Raw genomic sequence first — 17,026 nt, 5'->3', positions numbered from 1 at the left:
TCCTTACGATTAGTGGAAATGAGCTGTTGAAGAATGGGGCTGAAATGATTACATTTGAGTAGTCTGTGTTGTGCCCTCCTAGATTATCTGCATGCTAATGAATCTGTACCATTAACTCTTTTACCAGCTTTGGGTATCTCACTGGCTGCGTCCCTTTCTCTGCATCATTATCTGACAGATGTAGTCTAATTTTTCCCACATTATGCTCCTCAGCTGGAGAACATTCTATGAAGATACTGATTATGACTGCAATTTCCCTTTACTCTAGCTGAGAATGACACTGTATCACATTGTAGGAGTTGAGTAGGCCCATAAACATTGAAACGTCACGGTAGATTACAACTGTATGCGAGACCGTGACACAAATCTGCTGTACGGGCACGACTCACTATCTGCACTCGGAGCCTCAATTTTGCCTGTAATGCTCCCCTGCTTTTTCAACTGGCAGAAATGAGGCTGCTCGGAGCTATGCCGTGCCCTAGTTATGGACTGCATTGCGAGCCTCAATTATCTACATACTTCAAGGATTTGAAGGGCATTGCCAGACATCAGTTTCCTAAAGCAGTACAACACAATTCTTTAAAAAAAAATATATGTTTGAAGATTAGAATATTTCTGAGTGCTATTACATACAACGTATTGACATTGTACGCGACATCGTCGGTAGCGGGGTATGCGGCGTACAAGTCTTGTAATTGTAAAGTCACTGTTTGTACTCTTACTAGTAGCATTATTTTTTTAAATTGTATGTTTATTAAAAGTTGGTATGTTAATAACAAGAACTGAATATAATTTTTGAATAAAAATAAAATATTTTTGTTAGTAATTACTAGTCACACGAAAATGCTAGTATTCACAGTAAAATAAGATTTTTTATAAAAATTCAAAACATCAAACATAAAATAAACTATGGTTTTGATTCTACTGTTAAGCAGTATTATTGATGTATGTAATTTTTTGTCTTTTAACTGTAGGACATTAACATGTCTGTATAAAATTTTAACTTATTTTCGTATGACCAGTAATTAAAAATGAAAAGGTGTTATTTTTGTTAAAAGAATTATGATTCAGAATTTGTTAATTAATATTTCCATTTCTTAATAAATATAGAGTTTAAATAAAAGTAAAACAAGGAATGTTGCTACTAACGGGAATCGGATCGTCAGCTTTACAAAACTTCTACACTACTTTCTGATATACTGCTGACTGTGTTACAAAGCTCAAAATGTTTTGTGCTCTTTGGAACCTTCTAATCTCCAAGGGTGATTTCCTCCAAGTTTTTTTCAGAATTTCCCCCACTGCTTAAGGGTGCTGACTTTCCAATCCTGTAAGTACGAAGAAAACCGAAGAGAGTTGATCTGTTAGGTCCCTGTGTCAGTTTCAATCTGCTTGTAACTTTCAGTGTTAATGCTTTTACTAAAGTTCTAAAACCTGCTACAGTGTTGTTCCGAATCAAGGTTCTGCTTAGCCAGCTGTGCCTGTTAGCAAACCAGGAGGTAGTTAACAGCAGATGCTGGCACGAGTGAGTGCCAGTTATTATTTGTGCCCTAACTGCTTAGTCAGTAAGAGCACTGTCTGTGGAAGGTGAGTTTCTGTGCTTGTCTCCCAGTCCAGCATATGTTTTTCGTCTGACGAGGAGTTTTGAAACAGTCGTTCTGGCTCCATTAATGATCACCTTTCTGAGAGAATTAATAAAGAATATATTGTTTCGGTCCCTTCAATGAATTAATGTAATGTCTTTCTTACAGACTGACAGAAGAGGGAAATCTTCTTGTCCGAAGTGGGAGATCTTTCAAGGTTTATAATTGAGAATTGATCTGTCCTCCACGGGCTTCAATCTCTTGTTTGTTCACTGTTTTGATTAGTCAGTACATACGGATAAACAGTGATGACTAACATGATGAAGGTTGGAAGGTAGGAGACGAGGTACTGGCAGAAGTGGAGCTGTGAGGATGGAGCGTGAGTAGTGCTTGGGTAGCTCAGATGGTAGAGCACTTGCCCGTGAAAGGCAAAGGTCCCGAGTTTGAGTCTCAGTCCGGCACACAGTTTTAATCTGCCAGGAAGTTTCATATCAGTGCACGCTCCACTGTAGAGTGAAAATCACATTCTTGTGATAACTAGTCACCTACATGAACCACATTCAAATCCGATAAGAATTAACCCACTAAAGGAAGCTTTAGTATTTGTTCTCTATATAAGAAGCATGTAGACCTTCAGTTGACACATTCTACATCTTTCAGTGTGAAAAGGGCCTGTATAACACCTACGAGACGTCCCCAGCAGTGGGACCGACTTTGAAATCATTTATATGATGATGTAGGTTAGGGTCCCACGTGTCGCTCCCTGCAGCCGCTCACCCTGGTGGACCCTCATTTGCGAGTAAATGGCAAAAAATTTCATAAATTCGATTAATTCTCTACAGTTTCGTAGAAGGGATAACTGACTTTGCAGTGTAAGGGCTGAAGCAAAAGGTTATGGGTTTGAATCTGATAAAAGTGCTTCAAAAGTTTTAATTTTTTAAATCCTTATCGAAATTACTTTGGTCATTATTTTTATACAGTTAGTGTTTAATATAATTTTTTTGTTTCTGTTCCTTTTGTCACTTCGTTTTAAATTAATATTTTCAATTGCTCTCATTTTTTCTTTGTATTGTTTTTTTTTCCAATTTGGAATCTTTGTGCATGTGTGTGTGAATTTAATTCTTTTTGTTTATCTATTATAATGTTTAAACATTTGAAAATGACAATGTATCAGTTAAGAAACAAAAGACAAAATACTCTACAGGTATTTATATTAATTGTGCATTGGTATCAAAAATGTGTTTTTCGTTGCAAGGTGTACATTTTTTGGATGGTAATCATCGTACAAACATTTAAAAAATAGGTTTATTAAACAGTGAACAAAATAACACAGATGAAGATGTAAATGACAGAAGGGATTATAAATAAAACAAACTTAACGCAAAATGAGGAATAGAAATAACGAAGACAGTAGCGTGGACAAAAATATAGGATGATGCAACAGAAAAAATTAAATTGAAGTTAACACATAGAAATAATTAAAATCGCATGAACAAAGATTCCAAATGGAAAAAGAATATGAAAAAAGGAAATAAAACGCAAAGATTAAAATGATGTGTGAAAGCAATATAAATAGAAAATTACATTTAAATGAATTAACTCAATAAAAATAATGAACAAAGTCATTTCTTTGAAAGCTGTAAAGCATTGTGCGAAAATCAAAAAATTTTTTCCGCTTGTTACTTGCAAATTAGGGCCCACCAGGGTGAATGGCTGCAGGGTGTGATACCTGGGACACTAACCTACATCACTGTCTAGATGATTTCAAAAAGTCGGTCCCACTGCTGGGGATCTCTCTTTGTTAAAGAAGTGGGAGCAGTAGCTGTTCTAAATTTGGGGAATAAAAAGGATGATATGGGTGTGTTAAGGATGCCTGTTGTTGCTAGCGTTTCTGGCAGGGATTTCCTCCGTGTGCTGCCATAGCCGTGGTTATGTAATGGATTTTCTCTTTGTAGGTTTTTAATGCACCATTTTATGGCACTATTTACTGTCTGTACTTCTGGATGACAGAGTGTGTACAGTGCATCCTTTTAAAGCACAACTCCCAAATAAATAATTTTTTTTGTACAGCATCATTTATCATTAAGTTTCTCAAATCGAATTGCATGTATTCTGAGTTTAAATGTAGTGAGGTAATACATCAAATAGAATTATCTCCTCCGTGCACCGACCGGCACGGATTCCGTAAACATCGGTCGTGCGTAACCCGACTTAAATTTCTGTCTCGTCATATCCCGAATGCCACAGATCGGGACAGTCGGGCAGATGCAGTATCTCTCTAATTCTGAAAATCGTTCGGCTCGGTACCACACTCGTTTGGGATATCGAGCAAAATTTGTGACCGAGGACTTTTTAGTCGGGAAGGGGCAGTGGTATCTCGAAAGGAAAGTAATCGGCAGGTGTAGAACTAACTTGAGGTGTACTCCAGGGAAGCGTGTCAGGACCCTTGTCATTTTGTATGTATATTAATGTCCTGGCAGTCACTATCAAAGGTAACATCAGACATTTTGTAGATGATTCAGTTATTTGTAATGAAGTACTATCTGAAAGTAGTTGCACAGATATTATGTCATATCTTGATAAGATTTCGTAATGGTGTAAAGATTTGCAAATGTAAACGCTTACATTTCACTAATTGAAAAATTGTAGTATCCAATGTTTACAGTATCAACGAGTCACAGTTGGAATGGGTCAACTCGTACATACATCTGGGCGTAACAGTTCATAGGGATACGAGACGGAACGATCAGTTACAGGTTTTAGGTCTTACGTAAAGCAGGTGGCAAGTCCTGTTCGGTGGTGGAATACTAGAGAAATGCGAGGTTGCTCACAAAACACCTGTCCTACCAGTCGTAGAATATTACTAGACTGTGTGGGACCCGTACCAAATAGGACTAATGAGGGTATACAAAAAAGGGCGGTAAAAATGGCCTCACGTGGGAGAGTGTAACAGAGCTGCTGAAATAAGTGAAAGGGCAAATACTTGAAGAAAATAGATGGATACTGCCCTGCAAAATCCTACTTACAAAATTCAAGAAGAAGCTTTTATGTGAGGAATCTAGGAGTATACCATAACCTTGCCCATATCACTCCTTTGAGGACTTCGGAAGCAGCAGTAAATTAAGTTATCGGTACACCAATAGAACAGAAAGACGCGCTAATAAGTGATGCCCTCTATGATGCAATTGGCGGTGGTTTTCACAGTACGTGTGCAGATCTAGAAATTGCACGAGTTGTGTGCTCATAGTTAGCTGACCGTCTCTGCACTTGTGGTTACAACCTGAAATACACTAGAAGTGGTAACAATACAGGGTGGTGACTCTAATGGAATTCTCAGGAAATTACCTGGAAAATCAGGGAATTTCGGGAGTTTTATAAAATATTAGGGAATTCTGTGTTTTTAACCTGGTACTGAAATTGAATTTTATCGAGTTTTATAAACTCGAAGTTTTAATACTTAATACATTGACGGAAAAAAATTGCGGCACCGAGGGGGAGTTGTGTGACACAATCTAAAGACGGTAGGCACGTTTCCACATCTGGAAAATAATGTCTCGTCAGATTTCTCTCCAGTCACGTAAGAATGGCACTAGTAGTGCCACTGTGAGGATGCAAATCGGGTTTCCTTTAAATTCGCCTTGTAACGGTCGAGCTACCTCCGAGATCGGATGTGGCGGTCGACGTCAGTCGAGACCGTTACCGACACCTCGCTACGTTAGAACGAGGTCGCGTAATAGGGCTACGAGAAACCGGATGCTCCCATCTGCGATATTGCAGAAAGGCTCGGTGGGAACGTAGCCGCTGTGCACGATTGCTGTAGCGGTGCTCACGAAAATGTTCGGTCGCGAGAAGACGGGGCTCCGGACGACTGCGTGGCACTGCCGAGAGGGAAGGCGTACGGATCTGGCACGTCCTAATGCACCTGCTTTAGCAATTTGGGCAACAGTAGGCACCACCGTGACACGACAAACTGTTACAGATCGGTTACTTCGAGGACAGTTCCCGGCCAGACCCACTGTACTGTGCATTCCACTGACTTCAAACCGCTGCCATTTGGGACTTGAGTAGTGTCGAGGGAGAGCCGGTCGTAGGGCAGGGTGAAGGTCTGTCGTGTTTTCTGACAAAATCTGTGCCTGCCTCGGTGCCGGTGATTGCCGTGTGGTGGATCGGAGGAGACCAGTTGGCCTGCAGACGACCTGTCTGCGTATTTGACACAGTGGGGCTACGATCTGGGGTGTGATTTTGTACGACAGCCCGGGCTGTCCTGGTTATCCCACGCGTCCTTACTGCAAATACGTATGTCAGTCTGGTGATTCGACCTGTTGTGCTGCCATTCACAAACAGGGGGTGTTTACCGATCGGTTAATGCTTGCCGACATACCACCGTCGTAACCTAATAAGCAGAGTACCGATATGTTGCCAGATCTGTATGCAGTCGAATGCGTACGGTTGACGACTCCCAGCATCTTCCACGACCGGCATTAACTTTCCCCGTACTGACAGACCGAGTGCAACAGGCGTGGAACTCCGTCGCACGAGCTGACGCCCGGCACCTTCACGGCACAGTGCGTGCACGTTTGCGTGCTTGTGTTACACATTCTGGTAGCTACACAGGTTATTAGTGTAGTAGCATTTCATATTTGCAATGGCTTAGCTCGTACTTACATTAACCTGTGACCTTGCAGTTTTAATACTTAAGTATGTTACCTAAACAAATGTATTCCCAAAATTTCATTACGCTACATTAGCTGTTATTTGGTGTTCAAATTTTTTTACCGTCTCTGTATTTCAAAGTGTGTTAATATATGAATATTATTGCATATAAATTACTGATGTTTAAAAACTGCAGTTAAACAACTGCTTGTGGCTAGGGTATAGCTCATTCAACTGAGGGGAAAGAAAAGTCTTCCCCCACCCCCATCCCATTCATCATTAATTTATTAGACTCTTCGTGGCACCATCTTCCTCCTCACACCCGAAATTCTCAGGGATTCTTCCCCCCCTCCCCTCCAAGTTTAAGTCGCCACCATGCAATACTACAAAGTCTCTACACTGTGGATGTGGTTTATCTTTGTCACTGTTAGCGACACAGTGCAAGTTGACAACTGTCACTCTATAGAAAGTTTGTACAGTCCTTGCCGTTGAAAATGACAGTGTCTGTGTCGAGGTTCAAGTCGAAGTTGTGGAGTGTAGTTACTGTCTGGAGAGGGATTAGTCGTTTGCGGGATTATTGCAGGTGACAAACTTTATTGTGTAGTACATGTATTGCTTGTAAAGGAGAAATCTCCTTCACTGATGACTGTAGTTCATATAGGAGTGTGTTATACACATGTTGCAACTAAAACTTTCAGCAGTTACCAGTCATTATCGGGCCGGATAAATTTGAGCATTATTTTTCTGTCACCAGTGACGTGGATGTCAACAGCTTGTGGAACCTTAGCCTTCTTTGTGCCATTCCTTTTCTCTCTGTTGTTTAAGAGATATATCACTTTTCCTCTTTTCTTTCTCTTCTTTTCCTTACTTCTCTTTTAAGTGTACATTGTCCATAAATTAAATAAGGACTAGCAGTTACGTTGAACATGTTTTCAAATTTAGGCAAAAATGGACTAAAACAAATTGATTTTTGTAGGTTTTCATATTAATTATCAGCAGTGTAATCTAGATTGACTTAGATTAAGGACCCACTAGTGCTCTGGATGGTAAGTTCTAATTCAGTTTTTCAGTCTGTATTGTCCGATATGTATTGTAGTGTGATGCCAAAGGCTTTACTATAGTGTATTATAGTATATGTAAAACATAACGTGCTTGTAATGATCAAGACAGATTTCTTTGAGAAACTTTTAAGGTGGGAAATGGGAAGGTCCATTCTTCTGCTCATCGGAACATCACAATTCCCAAACATTTTGGTAATACCTGTGAACAGAATGATTTGACAATTTTCCTCCTGTTTTCTGTTCCATTTTTCCCTTGCTCAGCTCTTTATCAAAAAAAAATTTTTTTTGATGGTTGCTATAGCTTTCTGTTTGTTATAGAAAGGCTGATGAAAATAAAGTGTAAGTTAATTCGCTGTGCTTTCTTCTCCTCTCTCATTCATTTTTATCTTCCTAATTCTTTCCCATTTAGTTCAGCAATTGTGTTTATTGAATACTGCGAAAAATTCCTGGTTATAAGTGAAAAGTTTACGAGACCGATTAAAAAATTGTGTCCGATTGGGATTCAAACTTGAACACTCACCTGTGGGTATTTAGTCCAGTCGGAATTTAAGTTAGAAATACTAAACAAATATAAAGTTTTGGAGGAAAAGTAGCGTAAGATGTAGAAACACTTAAGGAAGAGAATTTTGATGCTAGAAAGGATTTGGTAGGAGCAAAGTATGAAAGAGTTTTCAGAAATTTAGTGGGTACATTGTCCTAATTGAAGCTTTCTATATCCAGATTCAGATATGGGATCATTTGTTAGTAAAAATTATGCAGTAAAGAGGCAGAATATTTACACTAATAAATAAGTAAAAAGTAGGGCTTTTTTTTGTTATCAACTGTCTGATACTGAAGGACTCGCATTTATTTTCTTACGATTCACTGAGCGAGGTTTAAACTATTTTCAGGTGGACAGAAAAGTGCTTATAACCCAAACTGATGAGTTTTGAATAAATTTGTGGATGTTTATCAGTAAATATGGCCAAGGAGAAACAGTAATACATTTATTGGAAAATTTTGTAGCCGTGGAACCCAAAATAGCTCCGAGAGCGAGGATCAGAGTCGGGAGCGAGCTTCCACGGAACATCGTGTGTCGGTGTAGGACAGAAGTAACTCGGATCGGTGCATACTGCTATCTCAAAGCTCGTATCTCTGCTGCTGTCGGAGAATACCTTTTTTAATGTGCAGTCGTATATCGAGAGTGGAGATTTATCTCTCTGTAATCATTAATACAGTACAGTGGCAACTATTTCTGTAAGGGTTTCTGTAGATCGAAGAGAGGTCTCGCAGACCTTCCGGACACCTCCGTATAGTGTGGACTGCAGCTAGGCAATAATTGACCTCGCCTCACAGGTTTAAGTGTGCAAGTCTACAGTGTCGGACACGTGTACGGGGTAAGCTGAAAACTCTGTACAGTTCGTGCCGATCGTCCTTTCCTCGTCCGGTCGATTCTCCCGTGTCCTTTCAGATCGATTCGGACGAGGCACAATTACCTCTCCGAGTAGCGTATCGGGGCTCAGAACTGGCTGCTCGATTCCCTTTTTGCGTACCGTCTCGAATAGACCGGCACAGACGGAACTGGCAGTGTCCGTTTTAATTTTTGCAATCCGAGGTGGTGCAGGCGTCGGGAGCTGTCGGCTCTCGCCTAGATCTCCGTTCACCCGGTACAGTTTCTCGAACTGTCGAGGTGTTCCACTCGTGGGCCAAATAGTTTGAGCTGTCGCACAGAATGCCAGCCTACTGTGGGGCCCTCGAGTACGAGTTCCTCTGTGACCGTCTCGTTTAAATATCGCCGTATTAATTGTCGCACTGGAATTGCTTTTAAATTACTCTGACCCTATCTTTCTTGCTCCGTCTAATTTCGTGCTGCATTAGGAAACAAGTTGAAAATAACATGTGGCATAAGATTGTAGAGCCTAAAACTTGTTTCATTTTTATGTGGAAGAGTTTATTTTTTGCATATTGTGAAAATTTGGGGGGAAAATGCAGAATCTACAGGCAACACAATACAATATCTCTTGGATTTGAACTGAGTATACTTGAGATTGACATTTGATTCAGCAAATGTGGAACTTTTATCTGGCTGGCTTTGTTGCAGTATGAGGTAATTACTGTAAATTTTTACACACATACTTATTTCTATTTTCTTTGGCATCACGTGTCTGAAATCATTATATTGTTCTACCGTACTATAAGAATGGTCGTAGTAGGAATTACGAACTAATGGAAATTATAAGTCTCGTCACCAGTGGACCGTGAGATAATATACTGTTGTATGACAGGAACTGAAATCGAAATAAGAATGTTGCCGAGAACGTTAGTTCCACCTTTTTTTTTGTCCCCGGCAATTATTTATTCCACACAATGAAAATTACACAATAATGATACTATACACATTACTTTTCCATCTAATGTCCTTCCAGTTCTGTGGCCTCGCTCCAGCGAGACACGAGGGTGTGAATGCCCTGTCGGTACCGGCCCTGGCTCTGTCCGAGAAACCACTCGTTCACTGTGTGAATCACCTTGTCGTAGTCTTCAAAATTTCTTCCACTATCCGAACTAGTAGCAGTGTGAGGGAGCTATGCCAGGGCTGTAGGATGGATGAGATAATATTGCCCAAACCTTTTTCTCGTGTGGTCACTTCAGAGTATGTGAGAGTGCAGATAATTGCATCCGAACTTTCTTTACCGTTTGACAGAAGTAGTGCCAACTGCCGAGTCGTAATCCGTCGATCCACACAAATGAGAACATTGGCACACTGCGACGCGTCACCTGTGACAGTCGTCGGAAATTGTGGAGATCTGCCAAACCCTCTGCCGATTGTCTCACCCTCTGCACCCAGCGATCAGCTGTACTCCAGTTGACTGCAAATGCATCGTAGTCTTCACACGAACGTTTGTGAATATTCTCCACAGTTTGAAATTCAGTGACTACGTGCTGCTTATAACGTACGACACATTTTGAAACACTATCTGTTGGAGAAAATAAAATTTTTGCACACACACTTGAGAAATTTCAAAGAAATCTTACCTAACATTTTGCATTCAGAGCATTGTTGTCAGTAGAGCATTACTTCCTGAGCTGCCTGTAGTGCAATGCTTAGCGTTTTAATCGTGTAATTGTGAAGTTACTGGATTGATTCTCACTAGTAACGTCATTTATTTTTACAGTTACTTGAATTCCATATCTGTTATCATATTGGAGTATTAATTCACAAGTATTGAATCATTGTATTTAAATAAAATAATATTTTGTATTTTAAATTACTAATTGCTTTAAAATGTGAATATCGTAATAAAATTGGGTAGAAAAATGGGAAATATGTTACTGTTAAGTGAAAATATAGTGTGTCAATAATACTGCTCAATCTCTGAAATTAAAAATAAAATATTTTCGATTTGATGTTTCACATACTTAATCAAATTGTAGTTTATTGCGAGAACTCGTATTGCGTTGTGGTTAATTAAAAACAAACAGTGCGGTTTTAGTTTAAAGTTATCGTGTAATACTTGGTAATTACTATTTCAGTTTGTTAATATACAGAAAAGTCTAGGAGTCTAGAAAAAGAAAGTTTCTGCTAGCAAGAAACAAACCATTAACTTCACTATTAGAAGATTAGAATATTATGCACTCAGCTGCAACTAACTATGTTAAAATGTCAGAAATATTTTGCACTTAGTAGAACTCGGAAATCGTCTCTCAATTTATTTAGAGTTTTCGGGCAGTGTGTCGTACAGCTTAAGATTTGATGTCTGGGCAGTGACCTCGCAATTCCTCGAGTACGAAGAAAGTCGAAAAGGATCTGTCTGTAAGATCCCCTCGTCATTTCTGTCCGTACGGTAATTGTCGGCCCGCGACCTCGTGCTGTAGGCGATCGAAGGAAGGGTAGTTTTTTAAGACGCGCCCGGATTTCCCGCAGGTGGTGTCGATGGCGCAGCCGCAGCCGCCACCTCCGGCCCCCGCCGGGCAGCCCGGGGCGGGTGCACAGCCGCAGCCGCCGCCACCGCCGGGAGCCCCCGCCCCGCAGCCGCAGGCACCGCCTCCGCCCCCGCAGACACCCGCCATGTCGATGGCCGCTGCCGGAGCTGCGGCGAGTGCCCCGCTGGTGTCTTACCCGATGGTGGGGCAGGACCTGCGCCCCGTGCTGCCGACTGGCCTCTCCCACTGAGGGGGTCTACTTCACACTGTGAACTAAAATTCCGTCACGACTCTAGTGCAATTTTTATGTGCTGATTTTGTGTGTTGATTTCTTTTTGGTTAAGAAATCTTTTCCTGAAATTCTGATTGGAGATAGTCAAACCTATGAAATAGTTTTTCCAGTAAATTTTGCCAAGTGTCATTTTCCACAGAGAAAGCGATTGGACAAATATTTGTACCTGGCAACAGTTAAGGTGTCCAAAACGTGTACAGTGATATAATGTACGCTGCGACTTCGTACTGTGCGGTGGATCTGACAGCGGCTCGCTCTGAGCACTATTTGACCCTACCTTTTACGATTGTCGTAAAGCACGTACTCTGTCTTGTATCTGAGTTTTCTCCGTCATATGTACAGTTTACTTACCTATTTCCATTGGCTATTCTGTGTTTTAGTCATTTCAGTAGCTGACTCGAAGAGCTGTAGGTAGCTGTGTGATCGACTACTGGTGTGTATAAGTATTTTGGTGATTGGTCTTTTTCACGTAGAAATCTGTTTCCTAATTGTGAAACAACTATTGTCAATTAAACAGAAAATGTATCTTTTACTTTTATTGATTTTTGTAAATACAAATTTGGTGTGTTATAGTTATGGAATGTGTAATGTGAAACTGAATATTGTTACATAAAATCAAGTTTTTGATTTTCCAAATGCTGCAAAAGATTCCACCTGCAGAAAGAATTTCTGCTCTCGAATTTAAAAATTTAATCACGTGTAACTGAATTGGACATCAGTCCCGTACAGCTCTGTAGTGTAAGTAAAGTAGCACGATAGCATAGCTTCCGATGTGTTACTTTGAATTTAATTACAGGAAAAGAATTTCTTGTTGTGAATTGAAATATTGTCTCTTGAGTTAGGGAGCCTGGCACGAGATTGTACAAGATTGTGAAATCTTGGATTGTCAGATTCGACAATTACAAAAAATGCGTATTGTGTATGGTACAAAACATTACACAAATTACTGTGAAATAATTACAGAAAATGGAGCCAAGAGTAAGAAAGATGACTAGATGCTAAGCACTTGCAAATTAACATGTACAAAAGAATAGAGACTACAATGTTATCAGTCCCTTCATCTTTGTCTGGAAAGAGTGTGACTGAATGGAATGAGACTTATGGATACACAGTGGTCTCACATTAGCCTTAAAATTCTCTCTCAATCCCATATGTGGCAGCAAATCAGTCCCAGGTTCCGATAGATTCTGTTATGTCCCTATTTGATTCTGGAGACTGTTATTTTTCTGAAAATTCAGAACTGCTCACATAATACAAGAAACACTTATTCACTGATTCTACCAGTATTTCTGCATTTGTTTTCTAGTTATATCACTGATAGCGGTATTCTGTTTACACTTAAATTTTTCTGCTGTGTGTTGAATGAAAAACGGATGTGGCTTCACATGAGTATATGCTCAGCTCACTTCCAGTACTGCAAAGTTCCATTCTATTAAGGAAGTTGCCAGTGATTAAAATTGGTATTACCAAAGATGTTTTTGATTTTGAAGAATGTTTCATATTTGTTGTATTTGAGTCAATATTTTGAGAGGTCTGTTTAAAGGAAATGGGACCAGTTCTTAACACCGGTTAAGAACTTGCTCATTTGAAAAACGTGTGGACGTTGACAAAACGTTTACAAATGGGAAATTTGCTGTGCGAAGTCTTGGGCTAGGGAGACAGTTTCAGATTGTAAGTCTGCTTGTGACAGAAGCTATGTAACTTAGTTTGTAGGTAACATTTTTCATATTATACACAGCAGAAAACTGTTCTTTCTTTTTTAAATTTATTTTTAACAGTGCATCACAAACTGTTAATTGTTCTAATTAATCACACCAAAAGCAGCTTTTCAGTGGTTTAGGATATTTCTATGACACGGGAAGAGTCTTTTAGGTTTTTCCCACTAAGAAATATCATTAATCTGAGTGCTTCATCAAAAGAAATACATTTGTTAGTGATGTCACTGCGAGGAATTTTCCCATGCTGCTGACACAGAGAACAGGGTTCCCAGATTGGCAATCTGGTTGGTTCATAGCAAGAAACATGTACGGGATTGAACAGGAAAGACAGTATCAAATTGTGTGTTTGATGGTTTGTTGCAATTGATCTGTTGATATATTTGAAACCTTAAAGTTCTAGAGCTATTGCTCTTAACAGAGTTGACTATCTCTGTCACACTGTGTCTCCATTTGCGATTATCAGATGAAAGATAGAGGAAGAGGTATTTTGCAGTGAAATGTAGTTGAGAGCTTTGGTGGGTTTTGTTGAAACAAATTTTATTTTCCTCACTGTGAAATGATTTTGTTGTAGAAGAATTGTTTTATTGAATAGTCCTTATAATGTACATAAGTTTCTACAAGCACTAATTGTGGAGTATATTTTAATTTTGTACTGATATTGTATTCCATGCGCTGTCCTCTGAAATATGTATTATGATTTAATTTTTGTTGAAGTTGTGTTTTTATTTTCATTTGTCATACATAATGGTTTTTATTGGTCTTACACGTATTTGTACATACATTTTACATTGTGGTTGACTATATTGCACGCGAGAGCTGTGGAAGGTGACACAGTATTGGACACTTTACTTTCCTTTACTGTTATTAACTGTCTGCTACAGAATTTTGGAATGAGTTTTTTTCTATTTCTTAAAAGAAAGTCTCATTTATACAGTGTTTTTCTCAGGTGGAACTGTTCCTTTTGTGATCCGTTTTGTGTGTATGCCCTCCATCATGTCCCAGTGCTATTTCTGGGATCTTAATTTGTACAGGAATACAGATATAAGATTTTTTTTTTTTTGAGAATTCTCTTTTTGCTAGCTGTTTGAATCATCCAGTGTCATAACTGTCACATTTACACTTGGCAGTATATATAGGGATTCCATTTGATGCTGCAAATAATGTTCTGTAGCTCTGTGGTTTGGCACAGTATATTATGTAAATAATTCTTAATAAAAATGAAATTGTGGTAAAATGATCGGAACATATTTGATGTGCAGTGCATATTTATTGCTCTCTCTGCAGTATAATTTCCCCTCCTCTTATAGGCATGGTTTCATTTAGTGCCCTCTATGTGATAGTTTTGTATTGTTTCTTAGAAACTGCTAGGAAAATTTGACAAGAGGTCATAGATATATTTTATTGTACATTTGTGTATGACAATCTCTGTAACACTTTGAATGACTATTAACAGATTAACAACTGCGTGTGATATAACAAAAATATAAATAGTAAGTAAATGTAGAAAGTAACTGTCCATTGAGTGTTTCAAGCACATATTTGGACTCTGCTGCTCTGTCTTTACTGTGTTGGTGTTGCAGAATGTCTGAAGAAAGTAGATACCATTTCCAATTAAAGTGTAATAAGATCTTTCAACTGTAATCAGATCTGGAGAAGGGTGTATGCAGTTTCCCCAGTGTCACATTTTTTTCAAACTCTGTGTTCACATTAATAAAGCTAGAAGAAAACGAAAACTGATAAAAGAAGATGGGGATAGATGTTAGGGAGGGAGGGGTGAATATTCATTTGTTCTTGGTGAAATGGATTCTCTGTACTTGGAAAAACTGATAGTAATTAAGTCTGTCTGTATTCTAAAAAATCCAGTTTTTAAATATGTTGTCTATGTAATTTCCTGTCATCATTTTTATAAATGCTCAGTTAAATACAAAATGTAACAACTGTTGCTGCAAGCCCTTAGAAGTTGTGTATCTTTTAATTATGCCAACACTGATAAGCCTCTACGGTCTTCAGTTATGACAGTTTGACTGTTAAAATAGAGGCATGTAATGTGAGACATGCCACTGGAGGCAGCTCTGTCATTAATCTCAACAGTTCTGTTCAGAATACTGACAGAAGAGAGAGACTTTTCATGTAATAATATTTTGTGTGTGTGTGTGTGTGTGTGTGTGTGTGTGTGTGTGTGTGTGTGGTTTTGCAGTATCAGGGTTCTTAATAAGATTAGCTTAGAATTATGGAAATTTAAAGTTAAATATATGACATTCTGGGATGTACATGTTTTGCTTCTTTGCTTTTCTTGTCTCATGTGTGTTAAAAAAGTAGAGATTCAATTATACATCATTGCTGTAACCAAGTATAATAAACATAATTTTACGTTCTGGAGTTGTTTGCTGGTAACTTTCATGCTCTGTGATGTTTCACTTATTTGAAGTTTACCCAGTCCCCTCTACTCTCCCTTAGTGTTGAAATGGTCCACGTTTGGAATCTGAGCTGAACCGAGTTTTATCTCAATTTCAACTGTTCGTGAAAAGTAAAGAATGGCATCTGTGTATTTTCAACTGTATTGGTAAAATTCAAAATTTGATTGCTTACAGATGTTTCTTCTAAATATTTGCATTTTAACCCTTTCTCCGCTGTGAATGCGTATACATTTTCTCCTTTTTAACGTTCCCCAGGTGATGCGGATTTGTATATGCACAACACGTAGATTTTCCTTTAGTGCTATGGGTGTCTGAATGAATCTTAGCCATCAACCTCTCACTGCTATGGATGAGTTACTTCCATATCCTGGTGAATAAAAAAGTTTTGAGTATTTCTGGTATATGTACAGCACATACTATCATTTGCGGAAAACCTAGTTTCGATATGTTGAATCATTTATGAGATGTGACAATTGTGATGACCAAGGTTCACAATGTGGAAGGACATGAATGGATGCATTGTGGGCAACTACCTTCGGACGTAAAACCCAATAACTTGAGAATGATATAACTTTCTGCTCTCAATTTTAAATAAATATCAATATTTTATCTACATTTAATTCACTGCAGTGTATGAGCTAAAATCAGCCATACACAAAGTTTATGCATTGCATTTTTACCTCTGCAAACTCTAAAACTTTGTGCAGTGTTTTACTTAATTTGATACAGTGCAAGTAATTATGGTGGGTAACGAAAAGAAACTCATTTCTTTATCGAGTGAAAATATCAACCTGTAAGATACGTAAAAATAATTTTTTTCACCTAATAATTTTCGAGAAATCAGATGATAAGTATTCCATATCGACCGGAACACCATCTAAGCACAGGCTCAAGTCATTGGTGAGCAGTACAGCCATAATGAATGCCATGTCAGCACATAATGCAAAGAGCAGTGAAAGGGTTAAAGGAGTGTTGCAGTATCACAATTAATTTGTATGCCTTTTCTCCTTTTAAAGCTACTATTGACAGGTTTTACAACATGCAAGCTACAGTACCAGTTTTCTCCACATTTTTGTATTTTTATGACATAGTCACAAGCTTCTCATAATGCTGTAACTGGTTTTGACCTACCAGTGTTCACCTTCAGGCAAAGAGCAGACAAAGAATCTGCCAAGTAGCTATGTATGTAATACAATCTTGAACATGGCTGACGTACAGCAACCATATTTAAGTTTTACTGAAGGACAAAAACAGCCAACTGGTCACACAAATTTTATTGTGTTGACCTGGTTTCAATACCACTAAGGTATCTTACAGTAGAGTGTTGATTATCCATGCCTCAAGGACTCAGCATGTGTTTGCTGAGTACGGGCTTGGTGACCCCAGGATTCCTGAGCTGGAGGCT

General features: G+C 38.9%; 1 protein-coding gene across 1 annotated transcript in view; it reads left to right on the top strand.

The window, feature by feature from the left end:
* LOC126108401 (zinc finger CCCH domain-containing protein 10-like) overlaps positions 1-15,579 on the top strand; it is a 127,606-nt gene extending 112,027 nt beyond the window's left edge. Inside the window, exons 8-9 of the mRNA XM_049913611.1 lie at positions 1,441-1,496; positions 11,244-15,579. Of these exons, the coding sequence (XP_049769568.1) occupies positions 1,441-1,496; positions 11,244-11,444 (257 nt within the window). The 3' untranslated portion in view covers positions 11,445-15,579. The remainder of the gene's footprint in view (positions 1-1,440; positions 1,497-11,243) is intronic.
* Positions 15,580-17,026: the final 1,447 nt, after the last annotated feature.

This window comes from Schistocerca cancellata, chromosome 11 (genome assembly GCF_023864275.1).
Source record: "Schistocerca cancellata isolate TAMUIC-IGC-003103 chromosome 11, iqSchCanc2.1, whole genome shotgun sequence".
Classification (NCBI taxonomy): domain Eukaryota; kingdom Metazoa; phylum Arthropoda; class Insecta; order Orthoptera; family Acrididae; genus Schistocerca; species Schistocerca cancellata.
Note: the sequence above shows the minus strand (reverse complement) of the source record. Positions and strands in the feature narration are given on the sequence as shown.